General features: G+C 42.4%; 1 protein-coding gene across 9 annotated transcripts in view; it reads left to right on the forward strand.

Annotated features, from left to right (window-relative positions):
• LOC126869185 (dystrophin, isoforms A/C/F/G/H) overlaps positions 1 to 21609 on the forward strand; it is a 439586-nt gene that overhangs the window by 131620 nt on the left and 286357 nt on the right. For all 9 annotated transcript variants that reach the window (XM_050625398.1, XM_050625397.1, XM_050625396.1 and 6 more), the window contains 3 exons: positions 5434 to 5645; positions 8280 to 8434; positions 8727 to 8916. In XM_050625398.1, the coding sequence (XP_050481355.1) occupies positions 5434 to 5645; positions 8280 to 8434; positions 8727 to 8916 (557 nt within the window). The remainder of the gene's footprint in view (positions 1 to 5433; positions 5646 to 8279; positions 8435 to 8726; positions 8917 to 21609) is intronic.

Consider the following 21609-nt stretch of genomic DNA (forward strand, 5'->3'; position numbering starts at 1 on the left):
GGACTAAGAGCAAGTCGAGTATCTCGTTTCCTTCACGATCGACCATATTAACTATTGTTATTCGTTGAACGACGTTATCCTGCTCCTTTGCGATTGTCGGGGAAAAATAATTTAATACGGTAGCGGAATCGGAATATCTGAAATTGTGGAATGTTTCGATTCCGAAATGTCGAAATTCTGCATTTGCCATTAATCCTACGCTCGTAAAATTACGTATACACATTTGTTATTTCCGATAGCTTGCAAAATTTGGAAATTAAATTCGACGCATCGCTATTTATCATCCAGCCGCTACTCTACAAGTTCATTGCTCTAAAACTCGAGAATGGTCGTCGATATGCTCTACCAAAAGTTATTCTTTTCTCCCGGAAATATTAGTGAAAACGTCTAAGTGTTCACATAATGGTAACGTTTCTCATCTGGCAGCAAGAGCCTAATAAGGCTTGGAATATATTTTATCGGGGCAGTTAAACTATCCCGGATAATTGTGACCACATTTGGCCAGTGTTGGCCGTCGGCGATGGTCCGAGATCGTAAGCGCGTGGTCAGGCAAGAGCGGACAATTTCGTTGGCGAACTCGGCTTATCCACCTTTTACCCAGCGGTATTACAATTTTACAATTAAATTCCGCGCGTATGCAGGTTGTTTGATAAACGGTTCATCGGGCAGCGAGCCGACGAACTCTCTTCGTTTCTGTGGACGAGATAACGCGCTCAGACGGGATTTTGCTCGACTTCAATTTTCATTTCGCCAAAGTAACCGACGATTCCCTCTTCGTTCCTTCCCATCTAGTTTCCCGTCTTTCCTCTTCGTTCCACTCTTCTCCGCTTTATCCAACCGTTTACCGTGTTCCTCTCTCTTCGTCTGGTCTTTGTATTTCATCGATTTCAATCGGAATGCTTCTTCGCTCGCTTTACCGGGGTGCTAGTCCGCCAATTTGAATATATTAGGCGATTCATCTGAATTTAATAGAGGTGCATTAGACACCTAGGTAATAAAAGGCACGCGAGCGAGAGTCTCACGAGTGCCGGCTACACGACCAGCTTCTTACGAGTCGTATCGACCCATATCTTCTGGGTCGTCAACATGGTTTTCCTATATCCATGATTATATCCCGATATTCGTATATCTTCGCGCTAAACCTCCGTTATTTGCCAAACGAAGCATTTGCCACGAATCAGACGAGTATTTGAATCGTATTTATTAAAAGAGAAAAAACGGTTATACGTTTGCTGTGAAAAATATTTGTACATATCCTTATATTCCAATGAAGTGGATTTTATACGTTTGCAGATTTTATTTCCGTACTATAGAATTTTTGTAATCGCAGTGAAAGTACCGGCAAATCGTACGAAATTCGATATACTTCATCCTAGCAAATACAGTACAATAGCGTAGAAAATATTTTCTGTAATCGCTGTATGGCTATGAATTTACAGTATATTTGGAAAAGTAGTTTGATTTTGATCGATTCCGAGTTAGTTTTTGTCGGTTATCTACTAGATAACTAGATAAAATATCTACTAGAAAACGAAGCTGTCTCCTTATCGCAGCAACTCTTTCGAATATTATTGTAGATTTTGGCCAGTGATTTATTGGAATGTAGGAAAGTTTGTTGGAATTTCGTATGGAATTTTCGATGGGATACACGAGCAGAATTCGATCGCGTAAACGCATTACCATCGTCGTAGTTTATACATACAGAGTTCGCACGTACATTGGTTCGTTGACTACTCTGTTAGCCTGCCGGGAATATCAGGATCGTCAGTTATGGTCACGCACGGCTCCAGAGAATATGAGGTGGTCGACGATTCGATTGACACACGCCGCTGCGCTCGTTGTACATGGATTAAACGCGGTTGATAATGTATACCTGTAATTTAGGCTCGTACGGTGGTTGCGCGAACGTCTTTATTACGGTTTCTATGCAACGTGATAATTTATTATGTGTACGCACCTAGAATTACCATACGCGATAACTTTCAGTTGGTTTAATCACAGACCAGTCGAAAGATAAACCTAATTTGCGATGGAATTTTGTATCGTATATATAAAACGTATCGAGGCTCCGGAAATTTTATTATCCTAGTGTCTCTTCTAACGTTATCGATTCAACGTAGGATGATATTATAGCCTGTATAGTTATAGTAGATTGGCGAAATTAATTAATCGAAATAGTTGTGCGTGAATTTAATGAAATTCGCGAGCAGTTTAAATAATAATGCCATATCGTATTATAATTTAATGTGTTTATCGAACATAATAGAGCAAAATGGGTAATAAATTATGGAAAGTTCGCCAGACTACATGCTTTACTTATAGTCGTTTAAAGCTACTTAAAAGCAACGTGAAACACCAGCCCACTTTATTATTATTTTTATTTATTAAAATACTGGTTATTTAGTATTAAAGTTAACACTGATACACACACACACACAGAATTTCTAACATATCATTTTATATAAACGCATTCATTACCGATAACAATTCGTAATTATTTGAATTGTCATAAAATTATAAAATACGTTTACGCGACGGTTAGAAAAACGAACAATCTGTGCGTTAACGATGCTGAAATTTCAAAGTCGCATTCGTGATGAGGATGACTGGGAGTTCAGCGACGCGATAGGTTCGTCCCTAGGTTGAAGAGTGTACGTGCCATCTTTAATGTCTCATCGAACACTTGTCACGCTTGTGACACGAGTTGAAAAGGGTAGGGCACGCGGGGTCTGAGTCGTAGGGGTCGATGAGAGCGAATTGCTCTTGTAATAAGTCATCGAGCGCAGCCACTAGAAGACAACCTCCTCGTCTTTTGCACGGTGTCCCTTCAGAGACTCCGCGAGTGGGAGGGATGATAGATCAAGCCACTTTACTTCCGGTCCCGGGATCCGAGGCTCACGTAGCCATCCAGTCGGTGCTCTTTCCTCTTCACTTAGAAACATTAGTCTAGCATGCGTGGTTTGTCGGATTATATCAGTCTGCGAGACCAGCATATGCTTCCGGTTACGTGCGAATGCACTCTGATCGTAATTCTTCGTTCTCTGTCCGCCAGAAAATTAGCCACGATGATGTATCGATGCGAACGAAGTACCGTGATCGATCGGGTTTTTGTTCGGTTCTATAGGGTGGTTTAAGATTATGGAACGTTAAAAGTATGAATATACGAATATCAAAAAATAAAATTTAATGGTATGTCGAATTCTGCGATGCTACGCCTACAGGAGTCCGCGAATGATTCTTTTAATTGGGAAATATAACGAAGGATAGATAATGCGACAGGGAATATAATTGAATTACGACGAAGATATAACAATTCTTTTAATACAATTAGCATGTAATAATTTTTTTAATTAGAAACGATTGAAATTTTATTTGAAAATATTTGTAAATATCGTTTGGCACGTATTCGTCGGATTAATCGCAATTTCTACGATATTAATGGTTCTGTTTGCAATGGAAATATCCCACGAAACATTTCATACGCATAGCTAAAAGTTTCTGCGAAATTGTTTTCATTTCAATATGTATTTTTTAGTTTCCAACGATATATAGATCTCTATATCATTCTAAATTGTGCTACTGTCTGGAAACAGCGGCTCGGTTGTAACAGCGTGGATCCGCTAAACTACGAATTGCCTCGAGTGCTTACGCGTTTGTCTCTCCTCGTGCATTGTAACAGGCAACTGGATTTGCTGTTTTCGAATATTATTACGCGTGCTCTAGATTACGATGTCTTCCATTCTGTGCCGTACAATGCGGCGTTTTTCAACATATTCGTTAAAATTCTGTTTAAAAACCAACGATACGGTTCTTTTACAAATTACTCGCAATAATCGCAGCAGCGGTGGTAATAAAAATATTACGGAAAAACATGAGAGAATATTAACAGAGACCGTATACCACGAGACAGATTCGTTCCAGTCGTCTTTCGTAAGCATGCTAGCTTAACCACTTTAATCCTACAATATTTAGAGAGTGCGACGCTCTCAATCACGTTGTTTTCGTTTTAGCCTCGGTCCTGTTTGCCGGCACCCTGTCGCGAAACATCCTGTACATGCGTTGCATCATCAAAGGTACACTATAGAACCCCATTCTGCAGAGCTGTCCACGCGTGGTAATTCTGTTGTTACGGATGTTGAAACGCTGCCAATGCTTTGCACCCCGCTTTTCCAGCTGCGCGTTCTTTCCCGCTAAGCTGCACCAGCTTGGACAGTTTCCAGCTGATTCCTCGTGTCTGGCGCGAATTTCAACGTGGATTTTAGCCTGGCTGAGAAGTGCTTCTTGATGCTCAACGAGCACGTGCCAGCGGCCGACTTCCTCGCGTTCGATTAACGAGCCTCTACACGATCGGCCGCTCTCGAATTCGAGCGTGCATCGTGTTTAACGTCCTCGTGTCGGAACGTTTGACCCTCTCGAGAAAGATCAACGATCGATTATACGATTCCGTGATTCTTACGTTTATTTAAAATCTCCTTTGTTTCGTTCGACGAGCATTGAAATTGTCGTGGTAGCAGCGAATCGAAAGGATCGATTAATTGGAACGATTGTTCGAAAGCTTGGATAGGTTTATTTATTCATGCAGCCCTTGTTACGAACGTCATCGAACAGAATATAAGTTTAATTCCGTGTTCGAGACCTGGCTTTTTCGAATTGTTCTTGCAAAAGGATACTGATTGGTTATGATAACCGAGGCAACGAGCCCCGGAGCTCCGCGTACTTTATCTTCGCTCTATTATTGGACTTTTGATTTACGTAAAAGGAGGAACCGTATGAAATGAATCTCGAACGAGACACAGATTGAATTTATTCCGTTTGTTGGCAGCTTGTCTTCATAATCTATGTATGTTGTTTTAACAAGTTAATCCGTCGGCGCCCTTTTCGTTTCACGATGAATCGAATCGATCGTATCTTACAGGGCGAGTATTTCACTCTGCTGCGCTAATACTAAACACATAAATCATCAACTGTCGCGAAAAGCATTCGCTATCTGTGTCAGCCATCTACATCAAAGACAGCCCCGCGTTTCAGCTCAATCTCCGACGATCCCCGTTCCTCCACAATTATTCTCTCCTCTATTTCGCTATAACTTTCCATTAGGTCACTGCTATATAACGAAACCAATTTTCCTACGTATATCCAACGTCCTACTAATTTTGTTTTTATCTTAAGATTAAATTTATAGACATCGATAGAGTATAAACTTGCGATAAAAGAGTTTCTTAAGGTAACGAAATTTCGAGTTGCTTCCCTTAAAATTCTTGCCTTTTACGAAGCTCACGAGCTTTTCAACGACGGTGTGTATCACGCTTGACCGCTTTGATACAGCGACACACGAGAAGGTAGATAGAAATTGTCGAAGAAACAGGAACAGATGCGAAGATAGTGGCACACAGATCGTATGAAAACGGCACGTCCGTCCGATTATTGTTGCAGTTACGAAGCTGAGGGAGCACTGGGACGAAATGAACTCGAAAATGATGCAGAGGAAGTCGGAGTTGGACGCGATGCTCGGGGACAGTCAGCGATACGAGGCCAAAAGGAACGAGGTGGAGGTCTGGTTGGCGCGAATGGAAACTCGGCTGGAGAAAATGCGGGCCGTCGGGCACACTGCCGATGTTCTCGAGGCACAGCTCCGGGAACAAAAGGTACGCTGGCATTTTTCTCCCTTTCTTAACCGAGCTGCATTAACCCGTGCGCGGACAACCGACCTCTCGGGGTCGTCCTCTTTATCTCCTCTTTATCTCTCTCGTGTCAATGGCTGTGCAACAGACAGAAGGCAACCGGTTCTCCCGTTTGATCGCAGCAATTTGCGTTGATTGCGATTAGGAGACTGAACGAACGATCATCTGGGAATTCCGTGTTATTGGCAGCGGTAAATGGGCTCGGTGCGTGGTTTAAATCGCCGAGTGTTGATTGATAATTATGACGATCGATTTTAGTCGCGTTCTAATTTTGCATAATTATATCGAATAACCTAGAATTCAAAGATAATTCCTCCCATTGTGAAAATCGCTCCTCCGCAGTATATATTAGGTGTATTATAGTTTGTATTTGTAAAAGACATCTCTCGGGTGCAGCATCTAATCGCGTTAAGGGTCCACGGGTCGATATTTTATCTCACCAGTTATCAAGGAAGGTATAGTTGTAATTGTTTCATTACGTAACTACGTATCTTTCGTTTAAATTAAATACAAGCGATATCGTGTTTGTTAACGACAGTAGCTCGTGTCACGAAGTCAGTTAAAAAAAGATTAAACTGTAGATATGGAGGAAGGAAAGTCGCAGATAGTTAGAACGTGACGCTACTGTAACTATTCCTGTAACGTAACGATAATTTCGTGGATTTTAACGCGTTACGCTGTAGAGGTTGAAAGAATCGTTGATACATTAGGGTCGAGTGGCAAGCGTTTCAGACTCGACAAGTGTTTGAACTTGAACTCGATTTTCATTGAAACGCTCGCACAAATACGGGAGCGACGTAGCAATCTCGAGAGCAGCAGTGCATTTGAAGTTGTAATAAGAGAAAGGAAACAAGAAGTCACGGAGAACGAGCGTTCCTTAAAACAATACGCATGACGTTAGCGCAAAATGTTCCTCGTATTCTACCAGTTTATTCCATTTTACCAGATCTCTGCCCCCGAGCCTGCCATTCTCAGTATGCACCTATCCAACCGTAAGAACGCTCACCAGCTTCCGGATAGACCGGTGATACGAGGCTACTCTGCTATACGCGGTTACTTCCTCGAGTTTTAACATTCCGTACACCGACCGCTCTTACCTGCCGCTTAAAAAACAATAAAAACGAAAAAAGCTTCTTCTCAGATATTAAATTTCATCCGCCATCAAGACAGTTTGTACTAATCCCATAATCTAATTACGTACCATCAGAAAATTACGCAAATGATCGAATAAAGTTACCCGTATAATCTAACCGGCTTGCATTTTCTGCGATTGCTCCAATAAAGAGAGAGAGAGAGAGAGAGAGGGGGGGGGGGAGAAGAGGAGAGGAAAAAGGGAGAAAAAAGAAGTGGATATAAAAAGAAACGGTCGCGAGTATAATGGCTGGCTAGAAGCTTCGTTACAGGCCGCGACCGCGATTAAAGAGAGCGAACGGATCGGTATTCATCCCAGCAGCTACTAACCTCTTTTTAGCAACGATCCGCTTTGTGTATCAGAATAACGCGACTCGTGGAGGGAAAAATGGCCGAGCAGTGCGCACGAGAGATAGACGAAAGAACGGTCAAACTCCCAATCAACGCGAGATCGTGCCACGGCGTAGTACGTCACGCGGCCAGAACTCTGTTTACATTCAAAAGAGCCGAATGGGCTATTCATGGAATAATTTATTTCGTCGAGCAACGCCGATATATTTGGTATTTAGGGATCACCTTGATTCTAACGGCAATAGCCCCGCCTCGTTTTTTGTCACTCTCGATCGTTGTCCTTTTCTACGCGTCCTTAACGACCGGCGGTATCATCGAACGTAAGCATTCTGCGTTCATTCGGTTACGACGCGCGAATCACGAAGGACGTACTACGTCGTATCGTTGAGAAAGTAATATTCTTCTAATTTCGTAATTCAAAAACTTCCCTTCCGATGTCCGAATATGGTGAGTGTTTAACAAGACGATACTTGAGAAACATCGAGATCGTTTATTCGATTACTGTAACGATTCGTCGAGAGAGTTTTCACGGTTTTACGAAGTCCTAAGCTAACACTTCAGCCTTGTTTAATAGAACTTGATTCCGGTGTATGTTTCGTTTGCAAAGGTTAGCTTTCCGGTGTCTACCACTGGCCAGATTCTTCCTCCCTCTTGGTACTTGCAATCGTAATTGATTAATTGATCCGTTTGTCGTTCGATTACATTTTTACGTCTCGTTTGTCGATTCATCTCGTTCTAAAATAGTTTCAATTTTCCTCCAATGGCAAAGTCCTTTCGATGGAAACGTTTCCTTTGAAATTAAAATGCAAGAAAATTTGTCGGGCGAACGCGATGAATAAGAACGCGTTTTTTTTTTTGGTTCGTCGGCTTAATCTGGATTGTCGTAAGTTTTCTCGACGCGAATCGGTCGCCGGCCGACCAAATAAAGTTTCCACGGCACGGGATGCCACCATGAAAGATGAAAGCCGGGCCTCCCTCTCTAGGAAGATTTAACTTTCGCGAGTTATCGAGGGACGCGACTTTCGAGTCTGAAGCGGAGCCGCTCGCGATATAAGTTTACCGCCTCCACGGTGACCTGTCCGCCTCATTTTATTTCGACGCTGTTCGTGCTTGCAGTCGTTCCACGCGGAGCTCCACCAGTACAAGCATCAGATCGAACAGTTCAATCAGCTGACGCAGAAGCTGATAGCCGTTTATCAGGAGGACGACACGACTCGCGTGAAAAAGATGACGGAGACTATCAATCAGAGATACAACAACCTCAACACCAGGTATGCCTCGATTATAGTTTTATTCGCGTTATCTTAGTATCGTGGAAAATTGTCAAATAGAAATTTCTAATGTTAAAGTCGTCAGTGTATGATTTGAAAATGCTCGATTCGACTCGATTTATTTAAACGTTTTGAACGTAGATTTATTTGAACGTAGTTGACAGAATTTTTATGGTAGAAGTTGTTCTTTCGCGATTTCGTTCTTGCGTTTGCCATTGAAGCGAATTCGGTCGTTTCGAACAGACCGTGTCTGAATCGTGACGAAAGACTATATCTATTAAATCCTTCTTAGTATCATCAATCGAGGAAAACTGCTTCATTCCGCGATGAACTCCCTCCACAACTTCGACCGGTCCCTGGACAAGTTCTTGGCTTGGTTGAGCGAAGCTGAGTCCTCGATGGAGGGATTGGAAGCGGAGGCCGATCGACTTGGCGGACGACGAGACCAGGGTGCGCTCAGACGACCGCAACATCAGCTTAAGGTAAGTCCCATTTTTGCTTGTACGAACTCGCCAATCGCGAGTTCTTATCGGCTAGGCTTTTGTTACGTATCGCGATTGTTCTTGATAGCCGGAACACAGCAATCTCGTACTTTAAGAAGAAATCTTTTCGCCGTTGATGTTTCCGGCGAAAAATCACGTAAAGATTTCAATTTTTCCAATCCATATTTTTATTTGGCTAAAATAATTAGTCGCGAGTTTAATACTGTAACAAATACAAAATTAAATTTAAAATTATGGTTCATATAGTCTAGAAAGCTTAAAATTGCTTCGTAATTGAAAAGGCATTATACATACTAAACTCGATAATCATATTTTCGAGAAGTAAATCGCGACAATGGCGAAGTCGAGAAAACTGGCCATCCCTTGCACGTAGAAATATTGCACGCGATTTACGAATAGCCGGGGCCGGTGATTTCGCACGAATCAACGCGTTTCGAATGTAAACGGGATCGACGTAATTCAAGTCTGGTTAGGTCGTAACATTCCTCGAGACGTTATAACGGTGGTGGTCAAGACGGGAAACCAGATCTGTATAGGTCACGTATTGACTCGAGAAGGTTTTACGGCTTCGATTGATTGCCATAAAAGTGTGTCGGACGTAGCAGGCCGTGTATCGGTATACCCATTAAAAGGAAGACGCTCGATATCGGATATCGGTGTAACGCGGTAGCGGCCCATCAGCTTCTGTGCGAAAGCTTCTTCTGGTTTTGCGTTCTGTTCTCCTCAGACGCTGACATTTCAGAAGAAAAAGCAAAAATCGTAAGAATTTTCTTTCAAGAGTTATTACTTTATCGAACGATTACCGATATTTTAAAGTAAATACGCGACGCACCTAGGCACATTGCGTTTCAGAAAGTCCGTTTTTCATAATGTACTACGAACTACTTCTCTAAACAATTAGCATTCCCTGTGCTAACTGAACTTCTCAGTAATGCGCGGACGAGAAAACTTTGCCTCTCTACATACAACGTAGTTTGCAGTAGAATGAAATTGTAACGAACTCTGCTCGCGCATATTCCCCGACCTCAAAAACAGTAGTCACACAATCTAATCTTACTCGAAAGCGATTAAGATTAACGCTTAAAATTAGTACAAGTATAGAGAAGAATATGCGAATGAAAAGGAGAAAAAGTTACAGAGAGTGACATTGGTTAGGATGATCAAAGTTAGTCATAGTGTTATGAATTTAAAAAATCGCAGATTCGAATCCCTACAGCCCGGAAAAAGATTCTCCGCCTTCCGACGATATGCATTCAAACGAGTTACACTGTCTCTTCTGTTCGATTACAGGTTATCGATAATCGAGAAATCTAAACGACAAACGATGTAAGCGCCGAAATTAAGAAATTTAAATTATTTTCCAGAGTAGAATCGCATTGTGCACAAGCACGAAATAAATACTGTAAATCCTGAAATATTTTATCTTAGATTCTAAGATACTCGGAACGTAGAGTGAAATTCTACGCGAATAGCTTTGGTCTATGTTAGAAATTTTTATTTCTGGAATATTACATCGTTTCCCACTTAAACTGTTTGATCGCGGATGGAGATAGAACGAGGTCGAAATGTAAGACGCAAAGGTCGGGGTAAAAATGTGCGTCATTAAGGAAATCTATAGGAAGCAGGTTACGACGAATGGACTTTCTCGTCGTAACCTGCTTCCTATACGAATCGTCGCGATAATCGCAATGAGAATCCTCCCCCGTCGAATACGTGTGTTTACAATTCCGTGGAACCGATGGACCATTCGCAGAATCAAACTGATATTGTAGCGTACGCGGTACGGCCTATTGCTCCATTTCGATCAAATTAATCTATAATCGTCCTCGCGTAACGAACAAACGGCACACGATTCCGGGAAATTAGCTTATAATATTGTTTGACTGTTAACATCGGGACATTCTTTACTCTGCCTGCTTTGTTCGATGCTTTTTCTTCTCCCATCTCGTCGACTGTTGGTTTGTTTTATCGAAAAGAGCCCAATTTTGGGCGTTTGAGGATCGATCGCATTGCATTTCATAGGCAAACTCGTACATTTTATATGACAATGTCGCATTCAGTTTGGAATTACGTTATGAAAGGTTTATTCATTTCCGCTTTATGCATTTTTCTTAGCATAATGTTTAGATTGATCGACTTTTTACGTTATTCGTAAAATCATGTACTCTTGGTTTACCATTATTATGTATATAGTTTTAATCTTTCGTTTCTCTGTGTCGAAGAGTTTCAAATAGGTCGAAATGTATTAATTCCAGTTTATCTCTGTACACGAATGAAGTTATTGTTCTAAAATATTCGCGGCATTTATCAATGTCTCTCAATAATTTTCACTATATTCAGGCTGTGGTTGTGTTTAAAATTATCGATGCCAAATGAACAGGGACGGTATAAATTTTCGACGACGAAAGTCCAGTCGCACGGTTGCGCGACCGCGTGTCCGCGAAATGTAATTTCCATGCACCTCATCGGCGAACAGACGACGGCATTGATTATTCGATAAACAGTTGGATAACTGATTGGAATCAATCACTCGATAAATCCCGAGTATCGGGGACGAAAGGAAAATCGCCTCTGCGGCTTCCACGCTGTCCGACCGCTTGTCCAATAATAGCGATCATTGAAAATCAATGTTATTTGCCGTGCAACCTGATTATATCTACGCGCCGCAATGCGCAATAACAATTAGCCGGATCTATTTCAATTACAATTTCTCTCTTTTGCCGCACGCTGCTTCGACGATTTCGTTTCGATTTCGATTTCGCTCAGATTCCGTTTCGATTTCGTTCCGCTTTCGTTTCGCGGCTATTTTTGTTTTGGCGTCTGCGATTTTTCATTGGGCTCGAATTTTAAAAGCAAACACCGCGCGTAATTCCTATTTACCAATGCCCAGTGTTCGCGTTTCACTTTATCTCTTTCCATTCGTATCTCTCGCGTGACAATTTATCGAACTCGTTTGGCCGTGTTTAATGTTCTTGAAAAGCGTAATGCTGGTCGGCTCAGTCGAACCGGAAAATAGTATGCCTATGCGCGCACCGCTCGTAATTAAGTGTTGCAGTTGGTGCTCGCTGAAAGCTCCAAAGCTGCGCGTTGTCCCTTTATCGCCAATCGTCTCGGTTCACGTGGGATTTATACATCTTTCGATCAATTTAACATGGAACTGTGTGTCGAACGAGCCATGCTCGAATCATCGCAGCACGCCGGGTTTGTTAATTTCATCGATGCAGCGTAAAATGTTGCGGTCGTGCAAACGTATCCCGTTCCACGGCGCTGCTACGTCGATTGCAAATAGGAATTAATTTCGAACGCTGCTCGGTGAGCTTCTCGAGATGTACATCCAGATGCGGTGTTACGCCGCCACGGATTCAAATCGACGGATGCATCCATGCTCGTCGTCGATCGCGCTCTCTGGATCAATTATCCTTAGTTGCTACAGACTCGCAGAGATGGGTTCGAGTTGCCTGCAATTAGTTTCGTTCATCCTGTACCGTAGAAATATCGAAAGAATAATTGTCGAACGTTAATGCTATTTAGTGCACGCGAGCAATCGACCGAGTTCTCCGGTTTTCACAAATGCACGCGGAACAGGGCGTGGGCCAGAAATTACATCCCGGTGACTAATGCCGCCTGGACAGCTGCTTCCACTCGTTAAACCTCGAGGTAGGTAGGAGCCGCGTTATCGATTGGCATTCGTAATAAAAACGTGGCAACGAAACTTGGCTCCGTACGTTGCGTCAAATCCACCCTTTGCCTCATTATCCATCTTGGTTTTACTTTCACCTCTTCAACCAGACGTTTCTTAACCTTCGAAAAGTTACTCTACAATTTCCATCGATCCAACGGCAGTCGATTCTTAAAGTTTCGAATTGTCGAATTTCGTAGGAACAGAAGGTTGAAAAGGTTTCGATTTACTGGAAACGCGCGTACGTTCCAACTAACGTACACTTGCAACGAGATCGCGATATTATCGATGTATCGTAGACAACGCAGACTATACTATCGTACAGTTGGCAACGCCAAGAAACAATGTAATTCCGCAGGCAAAGTTCACGGTTGTCGTCGCGATGCTACTAATGACTCACCGACCCGGTTCGACCGGAACGTAACTCATGCATGCATAGCGTCTCCGTCTTTCGAGAGCACATCCGGAGGAATTCCTAATACCTTCGTCCATGCTGCACCACGCTCCCGTGTGCATGAATTGCGATTTGTCGGGCACGAGTTATGGCCGTCCGATATTGGATCGCGGCTAGAATTACTTGGAATCGAAACGGGACGTTTCATGGGTAGCCCATGGGACTGGCAAATAAATACGTTCAAGAAGATCGAGATTCTTTTACGATATTAATATTTACGCTTGGAAAAGCTGGTACCTCGGGGATCCGGGGAAAAACTCGATTGATGTTTGATGGTGACTTTTTCCTTTTTGCCGGGAAACGTATCGGTTCCATTTGTTTTTTCTGATTTCTCGAAGATAGGATAACGTTTGATATATACAGCGTCTACAAGAAGTATTTGCACATAATCTTACTTTGCAAGCAAACATTTCTTTTTTTCATCAGTTTCTACATTTCATAAAGAAGCTACTAAGCGATATGTCGTATAATATACTTGGATCTGATGAACTAATTTGCAAATGGAATAATAGATACTATAGCGTATAAATGTTTTCTGTAGCCAGTGTTAGTCTGGATAACGACAGAGCGAAAGAAAGATCATCCAGAAAGATTATACTTCAATCATGGTAAAACATGAAAGCTCAACAAGGATTACCTTCTCGTCAAAGGATTTTCTAAAGGCGACGTGTTAAAAAAGAATTTAAAAAATACTAAAATACCTCGATTCTAGGAAGTCTATTAGAATGTAAAATTATTCTACTTATAGCAGCAGAGAATCGAGCACAAAATCTCGTTCCATGGAAGTTCCATCGGTTTCGTATTCGCAGTTTAAAATCTTCTCCTATGAAAAATCACATCTGCAAGTATTTTCAACGATAGCACGGAGCTTCTCGCGTCTTTAAAATTCTCCAAGGTTCGCCTACGTTTCCGTTGGATTCGAAAACCACGAGAGGCAAGTAGGTCACGAATTTCCAATGAAGCTTCGCAACGCGGTGGCGCGTCGCCCAAGGTTGCTTTTAGGCTTCTTGTCATTTTGCGCCGTGGCTGGAGTTCGATGGCTTTACGAACCGTTTACACGGAAAGTAGGGTTCATCGATCGAGGAGAAACGCCACGGGAGTCGCTTACGTGACCTGAACTTTCGTTTCGCCCCCCTGTGTCGGACAAAGAGGCCTGTCCCTTTTCTCATATTCATGGTAAACATACCGTACAGGCTGGTTCGTTAAATCAAGCCTAGCGTGGCTAATTCGCTTTAACGCAATTTCACCTGGTTTTATTTTTTCAACGTGCCACGCGACCAACCCCCAGCCTATTCAGGGATGCGCTTGCTTCTTCATACGGCGACACCCTTGCCTGCACAAATGGGATGTACAAAATTGCAGTCGACTAGAGGCAACGAATTTCACTCGCGTCCGTCCACGGGGTTGTGACAACGTAACCGGACTTTCTATTCGGTCAATTTGCCCCTTTCGTTGCGTGTTAAAGCGTTCAATGCCGAATCGCGACTGAAAATGGGATGGGGATTGGGTTCTGCTAGAATTGACATCGATAAAGGCAGAATGTCATAGAATGACACGTTGAAAGCGCATTGTGCGTATACCTCGACCTTGCGACTGCAGGGTTAATATTAATATAACAATGGGAGCATTCTCGCGGAAAAAAGCTTGCTCTTAGTAAATACCACAGGTTCGTGGCGGTCCAGCGAAACCCGGGACGCGCTTTTAATGCCCAGCATTTAGTATGTGTTCCGGTGATGTAAGACCTTCCTGCATTACGTCTTCTGTCTAGAACCTCTAGCCACGACGAGAGTGTGTGTGATCTCTCAGTGTTATTTCGCAGCGTAGAATTCATTGCCGTTGGAGGTATTCGCGTTTTCGACAAACGTTATTGCAGTCATCGTTGAGCATAAATATTCGTAACTCTGTTTTATCGGTATAAGCGAGAAAATCCAACGTCGTTAAATTCTGTATGTTGAAAGAACCAGTAGTCTCACGTATTCGTGCGAACAATTTGAAAATAGAATTTCGTAGGACGGGATTCCGTGTATAAGGCAGACGCACACAGCGACAGGAGAATGGGAAAAGTTGCGGACTTTTTCTCGGGGGTGCGAAGGTCATGATAAAGCGAAAGAATCGGTTGGCTACTTTCCCTTTCTCTCCCACAGGCGAAACGCAGCCGAAGGATCGATAGAGGAACGCCTTCGCGGCGTGAACGACCGCGCCGACGATGATATTCTTCGCTCCTAATAGTCGTTGTTCCATTATAACGCCGAATACTTTTCGCGACTCACCGGCCAGAGAAGAGGAAAAGAGGTTGGTGCTTTTTATGCGTGGCGCATCCGGCGAGTTTCTGCGTCTCGCGACCAAAAGGACACCGTATAACGGAAATTTATAAGTGGAAGCGAGCGCTGGCGCACACACGGCCACGAATCGCGCTACTAAATCACGACGCCAAGTTTTTTCTTCTCTGGCAACAGAAATTATATCTAAAAGGGAAGGCTACGCTCGGTCTATCGCGGGGAAAAAAGCCGGGCTCTTCCCAGTTCCTTGTTTTGCATAATCGCGAAACTCGTATGCGCTTCTTGGTCGCGGTACCTCTTTTATATTTTTCTCTCCGCTTCAACAACCGTCCGTTCGGTAAACTTCGTTAGCCTTTCAACGAAGGCGCATTAAGAATCGCTCTCTTTCTCTCTCTCTCTCTTTGCTTCTCTTGGCTGGTAATTTTTAAAATCGCTGCAGCACGGCAAAGTGCATTTAACGAACTCCACCCTCGTGGCTGCCGTCCGAGCAGAAAGGAAACGTTTTCAACGAGTTTATCAGGCGACAGTCTCGCGTTCGTGGGTCGCAGCGGTGAATTAATGTTTCGAATTTACCGTTTGATCGTTGCATGTTCACCGTGTAATCGCTCAGCGAATAACGACCGCTTAGGGTGACTGTTCACTGGCCCGGTCGTTTTTTCTTCCCTTCGCGGACCTGCGAGTTACACAGCTTCGCCGTGTGTTGATACGTTGATTTCTCGCGATACATTGCTGTTAACAACTTCGCTTATCTTCGTTGATTTTCTATGAGCTTTATCAAAGTCGATTTCGTTCGGCGAGTTTTCGTCTCTGAAAGAAGCAGCGGGTGGGCGAAACTGAAAAGCGCCATGGCGAAAATGAAAGGCGGAAGTCGTAAAGGGCACGGAGAGGGTGGGTGACGAAAGAGGTCGGGAAAGAATCTCGTAAAATACGGATATAAAAGCAACGGGTACGGGCAGGCAGGCTCCTAGCAAGTTTCTCCATTAAGGGGTAAAATTCGAGAGGCGGGTGTTTCTCGTTCGACAACGGTCACATCTTCACCCTTACACCACCCCCTCGAGCGACCATGATAAATGGAACGCCGTGAAGTCGAGGCGTTAAACGCATCGCTACGAGAATTCCTTTTTCCGTGTTTTAATTGCTTTAGCATCGAGCGTACTTTCAATTGGAAAATTTTGTTGGAATCTCCCGCCTCCCCCATGTTTTATAGTTCAATTGGCAAAATTCCAGCTGAATATTTCATGGTTAAAATTCCATCAAATTTTTTAGCATTTTCTTCCACGTTTTTTTTTTACGTTGTGTTTCATATATTGTTCTGTTGAAAAAAATATACATCTTTGTACATTTTCGGGAAACGAAGCTTTTCGCGAATCACATTTTCATCATGCTCCGTATTCTCGTTATTATCTGTCTCTGTCCGTCTTCGTATCGTTTCTCCATCCTCCTACAACTTAGATGATACGTGCGATTTAACGAGAAAGGGGTTGTTCGCGATCGAAACGGTACGCGCATGCGCTCTCGGCTTCTTCAGAGGGCGGTAGCCGACAATGTTCGTAGAATTACAAGGTCGGTAACGCAGGAGGGATGTTTTCCTCCCGGAAGGGTAGTTTTCTCGAATTCCGGTTACCGACTTTGGGTGCCGATGTTATCAGCCGGTTCCTCGATGGAGAATTGCTGTTCCGTAGCAGAATACATTCGATTTTCTAGCGTTTCTGCCTAAGATCTTAACCACCAGTCGATACCGAAAGCGACTGGAAATATTTTGCAGGTTTCTGTTGCGTTTTGTTATTTTTTGCTTATCCTACGCTAATATACTAAAAAGTCTCGTTATCTATCTAAGATCATCGATTCGTATCGTCTACTGCAAACCTTACAAAACTGGAATTATCGAAATATTCTTTTTACATTTAAGCTTTGTTAATCTTTGTTACGAAAGACGTTGGCTTTTTTCTAAATTTTAAATGCTTTACGTTTTCCTATTATTATATCCAATGAATTTTGGAAACATTCGCGCTGCCGTTTCAATTTTTGTTCGTCGGTCGAACAAATCGTAAAGAAGGATTTCGAGTTAGCTTTTTTCAAAAGTCAGAGGGAAGTCAGTTGAAGGAAATGTTGGATTTTGACAACGCCGGTTTAGTCTATCGACCGTATCGAGCAAGAATCCATAAAGGACGGAAAAAGGCGACGATTTATGGTTGCTGGAGATTGGATCGATTCACTGACAGTCTCAATATTGTCGCTTTTGTGCGACGCTGTGTCATCTTCATTGTTTCGAAAAAAAAAACCAATCTCGCGTTAATTCCGGAATTCGCGGCAGGCAATAACTTCAGTTATCGGCGATAAATCATCAATTGGACGAACCGCTTTTCCGTTCCCTGTAACAGATACCATCACGACAAATATTTCATTCTTGAATTTCATCTGTTTAAGCAAAAAGAGGCTGGCCTCATTAGAGCGCGAGCGATGTGCCTGCCAATTTATCAAACCTTTTTTCGCTTCACAGTTTTAAATTTCAGATGTTTATCTTTTTTGCCCCCTCTAAAAACTATCGTTGTTTTTCTTTCTTTTCTTCTTTGTAATAAATAAAAATATATCGCAGTTTTGTTTTCACAGCTGTCGCAACGCGTGCGACGTTTTATCTTTTTGGGCGCAAATCCGTATTACGCATTTGTCATTTTTGTTAGCGGAATTTCTCGCCATCCTTTGTATTTTCATTTTCCTACGATTTTTTTTCTAATTGTAATTTACATGGAGTTCACGCTGTCGCAGAGATCGTTGAGACAACAAGGTTGCAAAGTTTTTGAAAACTTAACGGGAGACTAATTAAAATTAATCAATGGGAACGTTGATAGCGACGAAAATCAGTTGACGAAATTAAAAAGAAAAAATGAATTAATGTTTATATTAAAACGATCTCGAGAAAGAGAGAAAGTAATTCAGCGACCGAGAAATAAAAAGGAAAAAGATCGCGGTTACGGAAGTTAAAAGTTTGTCGCGGTATGGCAAGTAGATAATTCATGGCGCAAAGTCAGCAGTGCACGTATGAATACATCTCGGAACTTGCGAGCGTCCGTTTAAATTTATACCCAGGAAAATTAGTTTTGTTGAATCTAGCAAGCTAGCAATCATGGCTTGTAAAAGCAACGTTTATTTGCTCTAATTGCTTATGTAATTACGTCGTGGAGAAAGCGCTTTTAATCGGTACACTTCGCGACCGCGGCAAATTACATCGGTAATTAGACAGTCATTCGTAAATCGCTCGTTCGCTAAATGTATTTTCTTTCTTTCTTCCTGTTTTTTTTTTTTTTTTTACTAAATCTATCTTTTATTGGTAAAAAAATAAATAAATAAATAAAAAAGGAGAGAAAAACGAAACCTTGATCGTCTTTTGTATGACGCAAGTGTCATTGAAGCAATGTACGTTAATTATGCGTAATGTTACGAATTTCACGAAACCAATATACATAGTTGCGTAACTTGCACAACCCAGATTACGGAAGCAACAATTTTATATCCGAATCTACTGAAAATTTTAACGTAATCCTAAAAGTATATTACGACGATGTAACGTAGTTTGGATTGAAATTTTCGTATTTTATAAACCCTTGATCGTATTAAAACATCAAATATCCAGCTTTCCCTTTTTCGATTTCGCGTGTGGTGCTTCTGCCCTGTAATTCGTTTGGTTCGAACATTTAATTGAAAAAAGATATTGTTTAATCTTCTGCCAAATTATGTTATTCTCTATGGTATGACCTGCATTCGGAAGCCGCACTGATCAATTCTATATAAATTGGAAAGCGTAAAACAACGATTACCATTATTTGTGGCATATTGTCGCGATAGGCGAACTTAAGCAAGTAAGTCGTTGGTTCCTCGAGATTTAAACGTTAATCACGTAACTCTGATGTAATTGAGAAATTTGTAAAAAATAGTATTAATAATTTTGATTCTTGAGCAGTTCGCACAACGCAACGTTCCGATCGATCGTTCGTTGACACAGTAGAATTTACACTGTCGTCGAGTGTCTGCTTTTCTTTCGGATCTGTCGGTGACTCGACGGATGTACTAGTTTGTAGTTCTGTTACCAAAGGATCTGGGTTGGACGGACAAACTAGCGAGAATATCTGAGATAACATTGCGAGCAAATGTCACCGCCTGCCGATTCACCCAAAAGGCTCGCAGACTTTACAGTACCGTACTCGCAACGAGTACACGGCTACACGCGGGGTGAGTCGCTCGGAACGAGCGTGGAAAACCATTACAACCGCGTCTGTATTTTCACAATTTTCCCAGTAATGGCCATTCAGGAGAAGCGCGGCTTTTTAAAACCACGATTGCCGTGTTTGAATTAAAAATACGCAATAAAAGAAATGCACTCGGCCGCGTTCCGCGACATTCACCCCCTTTTACCACGGCATCGTCCTTTTCCATTTTTCGGCACGGTTAATTAACGGACGATGCCTGGAATTTTCCATTGTCATACTCCTTTTCCTCCTTTCATTGATCGTTTTGGAATCGTTGCTCGATATAATCCATACACCTGTACCTATTAGAGTTATCCTATTTTTTGGAATTTTTTACTTTTTACGTCCTACCTGTAGTTACGTTTCTTCTAAAAGCGAAAGAGATTTTCAATGAATTTTTAGAATATTCTCATGTTTGTTATTTTCTTCAGAATAATTCAAGATTCAAAGGATGCATATCTTCGTCACGTACTTTAACCCTTGAAAACATCGTCTCTTAGATTCATAATTAATTATTTAATAACCGTATATCCTGCCACGATACGTTTTCCGGATATTTTCTATCGGATAGTTTATAACAGTAAATTGAGAACCGTATGTTCCGAACGATAACAGCGAACTGACACGTTATTACTACCTGTGCTCCACCATTTCGCCATTTTAGTATATCGCTTACGTTTTCAACGCTGTCTCTATATTACTTTCGTTCTTATTTCGTCCTACCTGATAAACATATCACGTAGCGACACTTTGGTACTTTCGATCGATTCATTTCGTACATTTTCGTGCAACGCGAGACAATGGTACGGACGATATCAGCCCGTATGTCCGCGGCAACAGCTCTTTGTACAGCCGTCCCAAAACGGGAACAAAGCAGCCTCGCTAAACCGTCGGATAACAGTTCCACAAACTCATGCAAAAAAAAAAAAAAGAACTTAGTTACCAGAAAAGGAGTACGTACAAAGCGCGCGCAAGCCCTCTACGATTTTCCAACTATCCCTTCTTTTGTACTAATTGAAACGTATCATCCGACGCACAATGGTTATCGCGTCGTTCTTATTCAAACTGCTATCGCAACGAATAAAAGAGCCGCGGTACAGGGCCCGAATGTTCGTTTGAACAAATTTTTTTCAAACGAACGACTACCTGAATTACCAACCACGCTGTTCGCGTACGAACGTCGCGCGCACGAAATTCGACATTTTCATTTCTCTCCTCTCACAAAGATAGTTTCTTTGCTTTTTTGACCAGAAATAATTAGTGCCGGGTGCTCGACCCTCTGTTATAAGGGTGATATTTTTGGTCTCTCTCCAAAAGTCCCGACGGTGTAAGAGCATCATCATCAGCGTGGTCTGGTTGTTCTCTCGGGCCAGGTAATAGCGAGTCGAAACGAGGGATTCCGCGCAAAGAATTTTTTCCCTCTGCCACCCCGTTACCCTCCTTTTGCGCTTTTTCTGTCTCTCGTCGTTTTCGGTTTAGTTGGTGCGAAACGGTCGAATGAAATTAAGAAAGAAAAAAGGAAAGAAGGGAAAGGAAAGAAGGTAGAGACGAAGAGGGAGGAAGAGGCGGCATAGAGAAATAGAAAACGGGAGAAGTTGAGAAAGGGCAAGGGAAGAAACACGATTGCGATCACAGGGGAGGGAAACCTTTGGCGCGAGAAACAGGTCGGCCGCGTTCTTTTGAAACGTCGACATTTTCGATTCCCCCGGCGATTCTCGCGGCTAGGACATCCCAAGAAGATAAGGAATTCCGGAAAAATCGCGGGTCCCGTCTGAATATGGACGTTGACGCGTCCCCGGGGATAATCCTGCTGTACTTCTTTCTCGAGCAACCTCGCTTCTTCGCTTCTTTTTACGCGTTACCAAACACTGAATACAGATTCGACGTTTGCAACGACGTAAGGGTTCGATGTAACCTCCGATGGACGCGTAAATATCGTTTTGTCTCGGGCTCTTTTCCCTCTATTCTTTGTCCTCGTTTGTTATTCAACGCGGGAAATGGGATTACTACAGTTGG

Source organism: Bombus huntii, chromosome 9 (genome assembly GCF_024542735.1).
Source record: "Bombus huntii isolate Logan2020A chromosome 9, iyBomHunt1.1, whole genome shotgun sequence".
NCBI lineage: Eukaryota > Metazoa > Arthropoda > Insecta > Hymenoptera > Apidae > Bombus > Bombus huntii.